The sequence below is a fragment of the Schistocerca nitens genome, chromosome 2 (assembly GCF_023898315.1).
Source record: "Schistocerca nitens isolate TAMUIC-IGC-003100 chromosome 2, iqSchNite1.1, whole genome shotgun sequence".
NCBI lineage: Eukaryota > Metazoa > Arthropoda > Insecta > Orthoptera > Acrididae > Schistocerca > Schistocerca nitens.
The window spans coordinates 274,189,875-274,203,920 of NC_064615.1; the positions used below are offsets into that span (position 1 = coordinate 274,189,875).

Consider the following 14,046-nt stretch of genomic DNA (forward strand, 5'->3'; position numbering starts at 1 on the left):
TAATGTTTTTATGAGTTTATTTAAGCTGCAGAGAAATTCATACAAACTTATTTTCCAATATAGCCTCCCGAATGAGAATTTCTTTTTGCAGTAGATACAGTTTCTAAATCCCATTTTCATAAAATGAACGTGGCTGTGACAGCAGACAGTTGTGCACTAACACACTGACGGCATCATTGTAGTCACAGTTTTGATGACAATGATGCTGTCAGTGTGTTAATGCACAACTGTCTGCTGTCCTCCAACTGCAACCTTTAGTGGTCTAAAATAGAAATTGCAGGATGATAAGTCCAGGCTGTGCAGAACAGTTCCTAAATTTTTTTCCAAGTTCAGGCAGATACGTGGGGTGACAATTCTGACAATATGTACGTTCTATCTGATTCGAAAGTGGGAAATAGTATGCAACTTTCATTGTACAAAATTCATACATAAAATCGAAGAGAAGAACTTTAAAATCAAGATATACTGTTGCAAAAACATTCCCCACAGAGAGACGGTTTTGGCGACATCTATGAGTTGCATTCTCAACTGTTTCTCATCCTCATGAAAACTGTTTGTGCCACATGTACATCTTGACTCTTTCTCAGGATGTTTTCCCCAAACCGTGCCACATGTCTTTTAAAAAATTTGGACATTTTTATGCCCTCTGTTGTGAGAAACTTTATTATAATGCATTGCACAACAGATGACATAACCTCTTGCTCTGACATTGTGATTCCGACTACAGAAACGGTACAGCATTCTAGCTGTGGAGAACGATCACTGTAAATGAAAGCAACAATGAGCATTTTCAAAAAGGTGTGCAAAAAATTGCAGTTTATATTTGACTCAGCCTCTTAATTTACGTGCAGTTTGTGTGTTTACATTCTTGTTTCCAGTGAACAAAAACTGCTCAACAAACAACAGGAATTGTACTTAGTTATTCATCTGTTGAGACTCCTTATAATGCTCGGTGAGAGACCATGATAAGAGAAGTGAGCAATTGTGATGGATCTTTCCACTAGTTATTATTTCGTGCTGTAACTTCAACAAAATTTCTTGCACAATTCTCCTCAGAATCATAATCTCAATATGATTGAGTCTGGCCATTAGCTTCCCTTTGTTGTCTACTGGAACATAAACAGACAATGACATACACACAACGTCAAGACAATGAAGGGATTCACATTTTTTCATCTCTCTAATCTCTCTTTCAATGGAAAACATTTGCAAAATTTATAGATTGAAATAATCATCAAGTGGCCTGTATTCTGCAGAATTTCATAAACACAGATTTTGGCTTTTTTTAAAGTTTGTAAAGGATTCTATGTTGGTATGAAGAAACTTCTATAAAACTAATGTGCTACACTGTTCAAAGATCAAAGTGATACGAGATTACAGTTTTTTCACACAGCACAACAAAATATTTCCAACAGTCTATCACTGCACGTGCTTGGGAAATGACATGTACACAGCAATACCAAACTCATGCACCTGCATAGATGTTACGCACTGAGAAACCAGGTTTTGGCCGAGTACTTATTTACAGCTGTGCCCGATACTTTGCACACATGGAATTTGTTTTTCACTTAGCTATTTTGTTTATAGTTTGAAGTAGTATGATTGGCTGCATGAGCAACGAGCTTGTTTGCTTTACTAAGAAGATAGATTGCCACACCGAGCTGGCTTGTGCAAAAAACTGTTGACACTAATGTCCACACCCGCAACACACAGTGTCTGGTCTTTTGCTCTTTGTATGGTCACAATGTAAGCTCAATGCGAATTGTACACATTAAAGCAAAATGGTACTGTTAGGAACAAGCAGGATTCGGGATGTAGAAATTCATCTGCAGCACTTCCTGTCTGTATTTCTGCTTCTATAGTATTCCACTGGAGAGAAGTAACTTTAAGCTTGTAAGTGAAGGTTTCTGAGGAGGGAGCTAATGCACGATGCTCTTGGAAACAGTTACATTGCGCTTGCTGTTGGAAGTAGTTTCCCAAGAGCCAAAGTCTGACAGTCTCAAGCCACAGCAAGTTTCACATCATGAGCTTCATTGGATTCTTGAGATCATAGTTATCAATCTTCCAGCCATTCTAGTGTATTCAGAAAGATTCTACAGTTTACTAGGCTTTTTTATTTGTAAACAAAATGAAATCAAAATATAAGAGTTAGGCACCCAATTCACAAAACAAACAATGAAACTGTTTTTCCTAGCAAAGGATATAAATAAAACCTACAAAAAGAAGCAAAGAAATCGCATTAAGTTTTTAATACACAAAGCAAAATCAAATCCTGTTATCACAGTCAAGTAAATTCGGTGTTAGTTTGTATTCATAAAGTTAATATTGCAGTGCTCAATTCTGTCACTGATGTGAACTTCCGAAAATATATAGTATGCCATGATGATTGAACATTGGAACTATTAAGCTAAGCAGATGATTTTAGACGAAACTTTAGCTACAATACCAGTTTTGATGACACACAGCCAATACATTTCCCATTACCTGTGAAAACCCCACAAATTTCATCTAGTAGTTTTGGAGATTAGTATGTTCAAACAGAAAGACAGACACGATAGTTTTACAGTTTTATTGTTAGTATAGATAAGAAATGGAAATGAGTACAGCTGATTTGGTAAATGGTCTAGATCTGTGCAATGACAGACTCATAGTGACAGTTTCTCTTGTATCATACATTAGCCCTGAAGAATTCCAGTAAATGAATGGTTCCACTACTATCTGTCATCTTTTTTATGTGTGTAATTTTCTTGGACCTTACACAAGTTGTCCTTCACTCTTCCATACTTTGCAATGTGGTATGTTTTATGAAGTCCTTAACTGCAATAAGAGTGGCAATTGCTTTACACCTATACTCTCATTTAAAAAATTTATTTTAAAAATCAAGAATCCAGAATACAACCACTGAAAGCTTTGATTCTATTATTTTAGAGCAAGGACTACTCACAGACCAATTCCAAAATAAGGTACAAAACAATGGTTACATTTATACTAGTGGCAGTGTTCCAAATCACCCTTTTTGGCACTTTGTATGGTCACAATGTAAGAAAGACAAAGAATCCAAAGAATATGTTGTATTATCCACCCCCACCCCAGGTGAGAACAAAGGGGAATGAATTTCCAATCATTGTATATCATTTAGAAAAGAGAGAGACCTTTAACTTTTGTGATTTGTGTACACGAAAGTAGTGCCCCTGCCTTTATGGTACCACTTCTCTAACACATCCACTCAAGTGATTATCAATGATAGGCTTAAAACTTTAACTGACACCACCACTTTGCTTTAGTGCTCTATACAGTTGCCCTTTCACAATATGATATGAATGTCACGACTGAAAAAAATATATGCTTTGGACATTGTGTCATCCAGTGAGATATTTCAAAACTGATGAAAGTTCATCCCCGCACAATTACGCTACTCTGCAAGTATCACACACCAGGTGCTGCTAATTTAGAGCATATGTGGTTAAGGAAAGATGAAAGAACATCCCAACTTGGTTGCAACTACACGAGGTAAGTAAACAGTTAAGAATCTTGTGACAAGACACACTGTTTCTCCACAGAAAGATGTAGTCTAATCCTTGGAGAGTTGGCAGGTTTTTTTCATGTTTTACAACACTCCAATAATTAGTCATCACCCAAATGCCATATACAAAGCTATTCATACTAAACAGTAACTGTCAGTTACATCTCAATACAGTGAATTCAAGTATTTATACCTACCATCTCCCTGTACGGAGGTAATGTGTTTCCCATCAAGGAACAGGTCAATGTTTGAAAGGTATGGAGAGGGACCCCTGTCTATAACAACTTCGTTTAAAACTAAGAGATTGGTAGGTGGTTTAGACTGCTTGTTGGGATCCTCATTCTTTCTCATGATGATACACCTCAATCTGCTCCTCAACGTCAGGGCAGCATGACCTGTAAACAGTTTCCCATAATAAAAATAGTTCAATAGTCTTTGGTACATTTAAAGTGTTACTGTATTAATGAAGGATGTACATAACAAAACATAACATACCTTCTAACACATTAGTAACTTGTTCTTGGAAGTTGTCAAACTCAAAAGGTGTAAGGAAACCAAGAGATCCAAGATGAAATGCCATCACTGGTGGCACAGATTGCTGGAAAATAAGGTATATTCATTGGTAAGTTTATTCTTTGCATGTATATCATCATTATGATTTTTTTTTTCATTCCAATGATAAAAGCAATACAGATACTTAATCAAATGAATACTACTGGCAGAGCAACTTGTGTGTTCACTTAAGTGTTCATGCTTACAAATTCTTTTGTTTTTACAATAAAGGATGTACAATGCTTCTCCATTTCACATCCACTGCAACTGACCATGAAGTCAACTGGTGCATCCAAAGCTGTAAACGCTCCACTCTGTCATAAGGTTAACAGCTGATCTTTTTTACCCTGCATTAAAATTTCTCCCAAACATTTTCACACATGAAGCTATGGATTCTCACCTTAAACTGAGAATCTTTGTGGGAGATACATCTACAAATGTAGGACAGTAAGGGCACATTCACTGCAGACTGGTTCTTTAACACATGAAATATTCTGTGTTCGTCATGGAGGACATCGCTGATTTACTGTGGCATGTAAATTGTGTATTTCTCAGTTTTTATGATGCACACTGCAAATATGTATGGTGTGAAAGTTTGACTATTTTTCTAATGTAACTCGGAAATCTGTAGAAATGAAGTTAAGGCCATGAGGATCAGCAAGACACATTTACACAAAACGTGGTAGTGTGTTGCAGTACATGAGAGAGGAAAATTCCGAATCTCAAACATTGTTCCCACAGTGTTGTGTGATTTTACCTAATCACATGATGGCATGCAACTGCAGGAATATCTGTTCATGGGTTAGGCTGGATATAAATGAATATGTACACGGAATGTTACTACAGGTTATGTGAAAATTTGTGCTTGTGTGCAGGGAGGTACTTGGAAATAACAATGATCATGAAAACTGCAGTCTGCATCTAACAACCTAAATGTAATTAAAAGAGTTATCTAAGATGGTCTCCAACTATTTTATTTAAAGTCTGTGAACAAATTGTGCACTGACAAACCATTGTGCATTGGGCACTGATGAATATTTGACTTTGTTCTTTACTGTTGCCATTTATGCAATACTGATGTTTGTTTTATTATCATGGAGACAACACAGGATGGCACTAGACTGTATGTGTCTTCACAAATCATTCTCTTTCTGCTATATTCAAATAAATATTAAATACTAAGAGTATATAGATGACTACGTGCAGTTGTTTTCCAGTACTGTAATGTAATGTGCAGAGCTGCCACAAACAGTATTGTGGCAACACAATTCATGCATAAAGTTCAAATCTCGCTCATTTCCTAAACAAGTGAATTGTCAATGTTTAAATACTTTCAACTTTACTGATCGAAAATTAATAGTTCATTTTAGAGCTGGCTACCTGGTAGAAATTAATTAATTAATTAATTAACTGGTACTCTTGATAAATATCAGTTCAGCTTCCATAACAGCTGCTTCAGTTCCGAGTTGAATAATTGTGTGCACGTATTACACGATTCCTAATTTCGTTTACATTTTCCACATATGGTACGGCATTTTTACCCATTTCATAGAGTCACCATCTCAACATACAGTATATCTAAAATTACTTTGAGTTTGTTAACACCAGAAGTACAGCACATTCTTCTATTGCAAGCACACACTACAATAGTTCCTTGTGTCTAATGGATCAGTAGACCATTAGTCAAGTGATGCCTGCATCTGATTCTGTCTGAAGTCTTCAAGAAGCACACGTGCCCAGATGTTGGGGCAGCATGGAAATATTTCAGGATAGATGGCTCCAGATAAACTGGAATGATTACCAATCATTTCTGCACCATTGAATCACACTTCCTCTTACACAATGTTCCACTTATTAACTGAAATTCTCCTTTGGTCAATTCCTATTCCTTAAAGCCTTCTTTTGTTCTAACCAATGTTGAACCTTCCCTCTGTTCAGCAGCACTGTCATTTAATGCAGTGATGATGGATTCCATCCATACTGCTGCATTTTGCCAAATAATTCCTTGAGAGGCAGTCAGTGTCCTAAGTTTCCATCCAATTTTGTATACCGTTGCGATGATGTACTCTTGAAGCAACGGTGCTCATCCCACCAGTCAACCCAATGGGTCCTTCAGACTAGTCAGCCAGCACAGAGAATACGATGAAGGCTTTCGTAGATGTCATAGTTGTCAATTAGTCTTCTGTGATGTACAGCCATGGATGAAGAAACTTTTCAGTTCCTGGCTTTCATCCACAGCTACGCTGTACCTCTTCGGAGGTGGTCCTGCCAATGCTGAGCCAGGAGCACAACTTAAGATTGAAGTGAAGGTAAAGAACGGTAAAACTTAACTGTGTATCTGTCGGCTACACCATTTACAGTAGTCAGTGTCGAAATTACAGTGTCATAGTTGAAAAATACCCTGCTCCATTCAAGCAGTCTAGGCTGTCATCTGAATGCCACTCGGGTTAACACTTTTTGTGCAATTTTGACACCAGTAGTCTACACAGAAATTCCATGTATCATACTCCTTCGCAATCCCCACAGGAGAGGATCAAGGAAATACTGAAGGTGCAATAATGTCATCCCATAGCACAATATCCACTTACTCCAAAATTATGCATTGATCAGCCACCAACATTATATAATAGCATTGGCTAGTTGGTGGATGGTCCTCAGTGTTGACAGAGTGTTTTATCATGGGCCACCTGGTCTGTCTTCTCGACTTCAGATGTGAAAAGATCCGACAATTGGTGCAGAATGGCTAACCTGTTCCCATCACCGTTTTGAATGAAATCTTAAGTTCAATGCATTTCCTGATTCATGGGATTCATCTTTAGCCGTGAGAAAACCTGACAAATTTTCACATTTAGATCTATCACTTTGCTTCTGTAAGCTGAGTGGTCAGTGCATCTGACTGCCACGCTGATGACCCGGATTCCATTCACCGAGTGCCAAGGATTTCCTTGGTGAAAGGACTGGAATGGTGTACACTGCCTCAAGATGCTGGTTCAGAAGCAAATTGAATGAGAAGTAGCAGCTTCAAGATATGAAAAGCCAACAACCTACGACAGAGAATGTCACGACATCTGGTTGGCATCGTGCAGTCCTCTGCACCTGATAAGAGTTTTCGTTTTTTCAGTATACGGATGTGATTGTTAATATAGGAGCATTATTCATTTTTTCACTGTTTGGGAAACTGCATGCATAAATTACATGTTCTCAGGAGTCCAAACACAGACAGTCATCCATTTATTTACTGTAGTAGGCATACTTATGGAGTGAGCACTCAGGACACGTTCAAGTGTTTTTAACTACACAATTCTTTAATTTTTGTTTTCTGCCTGTTTTAGTGCACCGTGCCTCTATGTTTTTAACATATAAAACACTTCTTACTAGTATGATAACTGTAAGAAAGTCTTTCTGATACTGATCTAGTATTAAAAGTAACTTTTCCTCATTTGATATATTTACATCTGTAGCAACAACAATTTTTCTCCCACTGCTGATACTATGTTCTGTTAGTACATATCAGTAAATGTACAATTTTTTTAAGATTTGAACTGCCATCTATACAACAGCTTCACACATCTCATCACTTTACAGACGAGTTAATGCATTAAATACTCAATGTTAAGCACTTACATGAGAAAAAGTTTAGAAAATATTTGAAATTATGTTTAAAATGTGTTGTGTTGCCAAGTGTCCTGATTCTCAAGTACTGGTGAATATACAGGGTGTTTCAGAAGGACTTTACAACTTTGAAAATTCATATAAATTAATTCATATTACCTAAATTCATGTAAATTAGTTCACAGTACCTACAGAGGTGATTTTAGAGCCAATTTGTATGGAAATACATCAAGTTTTTTCTTGTGTAGTTTGCTAGAGCTGAATTGCACTGTATGAAGTGCTAGTGGCAGTTGCATTAAAGGTGACTGCCATCATTGGACACAAGTGGGCTAGCTGTGTGTTTTGGTTTGAAGCATCCAAGTCAGTGACAACAGTCCAGTGCAATTTCCATACCAAGTACGCCAAAGATCCTCCTTGCATGACTGCTTCGTAGAAACAGGGTGCTCAGTAAGACATGAGAAATCATCAGGTCATCCAATCACATCTAATGATATCATTGAGTGAGTGACGCAACGTTTTGCCAACAGACCTACAAAATCGATCCGACGTGCATCTCGCGAACTGAAAATCCCACATGCGACTGTTTGGCGTGTGTTGAGAAACCATTTGCATTTGAAATGGTACAGATTGACGATTGTACATGCAATGAAAGACACTGATAAAATTGCTTGCAAGAACTTCTGTGCGGAAATGGTAAATCGATTACAGGAGGATGAACTTATCTTGGACAAAATTATCTTTTCCGACAAGTAGACTTTTCACCTGAGTGGCAAGGTTAGCACACATAACCGTAGGGTTTGGGGCAGTGAAAATCCACATCAAACATTGAAACATGTTTGTGATAGCCCTAAACTGAACTTTTTTTGTACACTGAGCAAGAACAATGTGTATGGTCCCTTTTTTTTCCATGAGAGAACCATCGCTGGGGTGGTGTACCTGGATATGTTACAAAATATTTTGATGACATAAATCGATGATGATGACCAAGAACAAAATGTTTACTTTGTGCGAGATGGTGCACCACCCCACTATCCGGCTGATGTCCGGGATTTCCTCAGTGAGCGCTTTCCAGGTCAATGGACTGGCCATGACGTGCCAATTGTGTGCCCCCACATTCCTCAGACCTGCCACCACTCAATTATTTTTATAAGGATTCATTAAGGATATTGTATTTGTACATCCTGTGCCAGATTCTCTACCTGAACTTAAAGCAATGATTTACGCCGCCACTGGGCAAGTTACACCTGCAATGCTACAAGTTTGAGAAGAAACTGATCTCATGGGATGTGTGCAGGATAACCAACAGAAGCCACATGCAACATCTTTAGTTTAAGGTAAAAAAAAATGTGTTTCTCTACAAAGTAACACTAAACCCAGCTCTGTATCTTCTTTCAATAAATTCATACGAATCTCAAAATTTGTAAAGTCCTTTTTGAAACACACTGTAGTCTCAGTACACTGTGTGCCTGAAGAGGGGCATGCGGTTTCTAAATGTAATACTTGTCTTACTACATTAAACATTCACCATGAGACTGTAACTCTTAATGCCTACATGGCTACATTATCAAAGAATTTTGAGTTTTTAAAGTCAGTAAATACAAGAAATACCGAAAATCAAATTTTTCTTGCTCCAGAAGCAGCTAGATAGGCAACCTGCTAGTGGGACAGGTGACTGTGCCCTGGGTTAGCCGTTTAGTAATACAGTTGTAACTGAACAGGTGACATCATCTTCATATGCATTTCGTTAGTCCCTTAGTCACTGATGATCTCAATCCATCACTTTGCATATCAATTGTAATACCATACAGATACACCCAGCATCTTGGCTGTACTTCTGCATTGCTCTAGATTATCCTCCTCTTCCTCCTCCATTTCAGTAACCTGGTCTGATCCAAAATCACTCTGCACTCAAACTATATGTGCTTGTCTCGTCCCTTTCTGTTTTCTTCTTTCCACCTTGTCTGCTAATGTCACCCTAATATTTCTCGCTCCTTGTCTGACCAATTACCTACTATACACTGCTGCTATACATTCCTATCAGCTCTCATTACTCACAATGAACAAGAATACAGTGAGGAAATTGGTTAACACAATATTAATTCAACTGATATTTCTTAAATTTCATATATTCAGTAATATGTATATTATTATTATCTTCTTTCCTTTCTCAGCGTGACTTCCTTTTAACTGTATGGTATATGTTACATTGCATTTAGGAACTTTCAGGTAATTGAACAGGTATCAATAATTACAGATTTCTGTAATTGTATATATAAGTTTGGATGTAGCTGTATTGCGTTGATGTACTGGTGGATATTGTGTGGTATGACTCCTGTAGTTGATAGTATAATTGGTATAATGTCAACTTTATCCTGATGCCACATGTCTTTGACTTCCTCAGCCAGTTGGATGTATTTTTCAATTTTGTCTCCTGTTTTCTTCTGTATATTTGTTGTATTGGGTATGGATATTTCGATTAGTTGTGTTAATTTCTTCTTTTTATTGGTGAGTATGATGTCAGGTTTGTTATGCGGTGTTGTTTTATCTGTTATAATGGTTCTGTTCCAGTATAATTTGTATTCATCATTCTCCAGTACATTTTGTGGTGCATACTCGTATGTGGGAACGTGTTGTTTTATAAGTATGTTGTAAGGCAAGCTGTTGATGTATTATTTTTGCTACAGTGTCGTGTCTTCTGGGGTATTCTGTATTTGCTAGTATTGTACATCTGCTTGTGATGTGATCTAATGTTTCTATTTGTTGTTTGCGAAGTCTGCATTTATCTGTTGTGGTATTGGGATCTTTAATAAAATGCTTGCTGTAATATCTGGTGTTTATTGTTTGATCCTGTATTGCAATCATGAATCCTTCCGTCTCACTGTATATATTGCCTTTTCTTAGCCATGTGTTGGATGCGTCTTGATCGATGTGTGGCTGTGTTAAATGATACGGGTGCTTGCCATGTAGTGTTTTCTTTTTCCAATTTATTTTCTTCGTGTCTGTTGATGTTATGTGATCTAAAGGGTTGTAGAAGTGGTTATGAAATTGCAATGGTGTAGCCGATGTATTTATATGAGTGATTGCTTTGTGTATTTTGCTAGTTTCTGCTCATTCTATAAAGAATTTTCTTAAATTGTCTACCTGGCCATAATGTAGGTTTTTTATATCGATAAATCCCCTTCCTCCTTCCTTTCTGCTTAATGTGAATCTTTCTGTTGCTGAATGTATGTGATGTATTCTATATTTGTGGCATTGTGATCGTGTAAGTGTATTGAGTGCTTCTAGGTCTGTGTTACTCCATTTCACTACTCCAAATGAGTAGGTCAATATTGGTATAGCATTAGTATTTATAGCTTTTGTCTTGTTTCTTGCTGTCAATTCTGTTTTCAGTATTTTTGTTAGTCTTTGTCCATATTTTTCTTTTAGTTCTTCTTTAATATTTGTATTATCTATTCCTATTTTTTGTCTGTATCCTAGATATTTATAGGCATCTGTTTTTTCCATCGCTTCTATGCAGTCGCTGTGGTTATCCAGTATGTAATCTTCTTGTTTAGTGTGTTTTCCCTTGACTATGCTATTTTTCTTACATTTGTCTGTTCCAAAAGCCATATTTATATCATTGCTGAATACTTCCGTTATCTTTAGTAATTGGTTGAGTTGTTGATTTGTTGCTGCCAGTAGTTTTAGATCATCCATGTATAGCAAATGTGTGATTTTGTGTGGGTATGTTCCAGTAATATTGTATCCATAATCTGTATTATTTAGCATGTTGGATAGTGGGTTCAAGGCAAGGCAGAACCAGAAAGGACTTAATGAGTCTCCTTGGTATATTCCACGCTTAATCTGTATTGGCTGTGATGTGATATTATTTTAATTTGTTTGGATATTAAGTGTGGTTTTCCAATGTTTCATTACTATGTTTAGGAACTGTATCAATTTAGGATCTACTTTGTATATTTCCAATATTTGTAGTAACCGTGAGTGGGGTACACTATCAAAAGCTTTTTGGTAATCAATGTATGCATAGTGTAGTGACCTTTGTTTAGTTTTAGCTTGATATGTCACCTCTGCATCTATTATCAGTTGCTCTTTACATCCTCGTGCTCCTTTGCAGCAGCCTTTTTGTTCTTCATTTATAATTTTGTTCTGTGTTGTATATGTCATTAATTTCTGTGTAATGACTGAAGTTAATATTTTGTACATTGTTGGTGGGCATGTTATGGGGCGATATTTTGCTGGGTTTGCTGTGTCTGCTTGATCTTTAGGTTTCAGATAAGTTATTCCATGTGCAAGTGTATCAGGGAATGTGTATGGGTCTGCAATGTAACTGTTAAATAATTTAGTTAGATGTGAATGTGTTGAGGTGAACTTCTTTAGCCAGAAATTTGCTATTTTATCTTTTCCAGGGGCTTTCCAATTGTGAGTAGAATTAATTGCTTGGGTGACTTCATGTTGCAAAATTATCACTTCAGGCATTTGTGGTATCATCTTGTATGTGTCTGTTTCTGCTTGTATCCACCGTGCATGCCTGTTATGTTGTACTGGGTTTGACCATATGTTGCTCCAGAAGTGTTCCATGTCTGTTATGTTTGGTGGATTGTCTATTTTAATGTGTGTGTTATCTATTGTCAGGTAAAATTTCTTTTGGTTTGTGTTGAATGTTTGGTTTTGTTTCCTTCTATTTTCACTTTTTTTGTATCTTCTAAGTCGTTTGGCCAATGCTTGTAATTTCTGTTTCTTTTCATCCAATTGCTCTACCGCTTCTTGTTGTGAGATTTTACCTAACCTTTTTCGTTTTTTTTTCTGACATTTCATTTCTTATAAATTGTGTTAGCTGTCCGATGTCCTTTCTCAGTTATTCTATTCTGATCTGTAGCCTGTGTTGCCATGCTGGTTTAGTGGGTTTCTTCTGTGTGTTGGTTGGTTCTGATCTCTGCCTAGTGTGTATATTTAGTGTAGTGAGTGCTCCTATATAAACCAGTAGTTGTAACTCTTCCATAGTTGTGTTTTCATTTATTTTGTTGTGTATGATTGTGTTGATAGTTTTTATTGTTGTTTCGACTTGTGGGTTATTTGGCGGTCTTTGCAAGAATGGTCTAATGTCTGTATTTGTGTCTTTGTATTCTATATATGTCAGCAGAAATTTTTCTTCTATATCTAACATGTGTGTCACTTCGTGTTCTATTTGTGCTTGTTCTGGTGGCTGTCTTAAGATTTCGTTTTCCTCTGATTGTTTAATTGATGCGTGTTGTTCTTTGTGAGTTTGCTCTGGGATGTTTGAGTCCATTACTGTATTTTCTTCTTCTTCTGACTGCACATTATTTTGTTCCAGTATTTTTTGTACTTGTTGTTTGATGTTTTCTAATTCTGACTGGGGTATCCTGTTATTTTTGATTATTACACGGATCTGATCAGCTAGTCGTTGTTCTGTTAAAAATTTTAATTCTGGGTATCTGGTAATAAATGCTGTGTATACTTGTGATCTGTATCCAGTTGTGTTGGTTCCTAGGTTTGTTGCTCGGTAATAACAGAACATGAGGTGTCTGTTAACTTCATCTGACCATCTCATCCTCTGTCTTTGTTTTCCTTCTAGGGTGGTTGCAGGAAGCATATCCTGCAAAACACCTCTATTTGGATTTAAATCATTTTCCAGTTGGCTAGCAGTGTCGTTACCATTGTGGGCGGGCATAGGGTTCAAGCGTCGTCCCCGACCACGACGGCGCTTGTCCGAAGCTTCTTTAGTTCTGTCCTGAACCAACTAATCACACTAAAGAGGGGTTAGCCCTATTAGTGGTTTGTTCTTTTCGTCGCCTTTTACGACTGGCAGAACATACCGGAGGCCTATTCTTTTCCCGGTCCTCCATGGGGTTTATTATTATTATTATTATTATTTCTTTACTTTCTCAGACGTTAAGTCTGGTTGAGAATGGAAAGTGACGCGGACCTTGATCAAGCGTCACTTCCTATTAACTGTACGGTATGTGTTATATTGCATTTAGGAACTTTCGGGTAATTGAACATGTATCAATAATTACGGATTTCTGTAGTTGTATATATATGTTTGGACGTAGCTGTATTGCATTGATGTACTGGTGGATATTGTGTGGTATGACTCCTGTAGTTGATAGTATAATTGGTATAATGTCAACTTTATCCTGATGCCACATGTCTTTGACTTCCTCAGCCAGTTGGATGTATTTTTCAATTTTTTCTCCTGTTTTCTTTTGTATATTTGTTGTATTGGGTATGGATATTTCGATTAGTTGTGTTAATTTCTTCTTTTTATTGGTGAGTATGATGTCAGGTTTGTTATGTGGCGTTGTTTTATCTGTTACAATGGTTCTGTTCCAGTATAATTT

The 14,046-nt window shown here is 37.0% G+C and overlaps 1 protein-coding gene across 6 annotated transcripts in view; it reads right to left on the reverse strand.

The window, feature by feature from the left end:
* The window catches only part of LOC126236018 (NAD kinase-like), a 546,376-nt gene that overhangs the window by 20,632 nt on the left and 511,698 nt on the right, over nt 1-14,046 (reverse strand). For all 6 annotated transcript variants that reach the window (XM_049945035.1, XM_049945034.1, XM_049945036.1 and 3 more), the window contains exons 5-6: nt 4,019-4,121; nt 3,721-3,918 (exon numbers count right to left, since the gene is read on the reverse strand). In XM_049945035.1, coding sequence (XP_049800992.1) covers nt 3,721-3,918; nt 4,019-4,121 — 301 coding nt within the window. The remainder of the gene's footprint in view (nt 1-3,720; nt 3,919-4,018; nt 4,122-14,046) is intronic.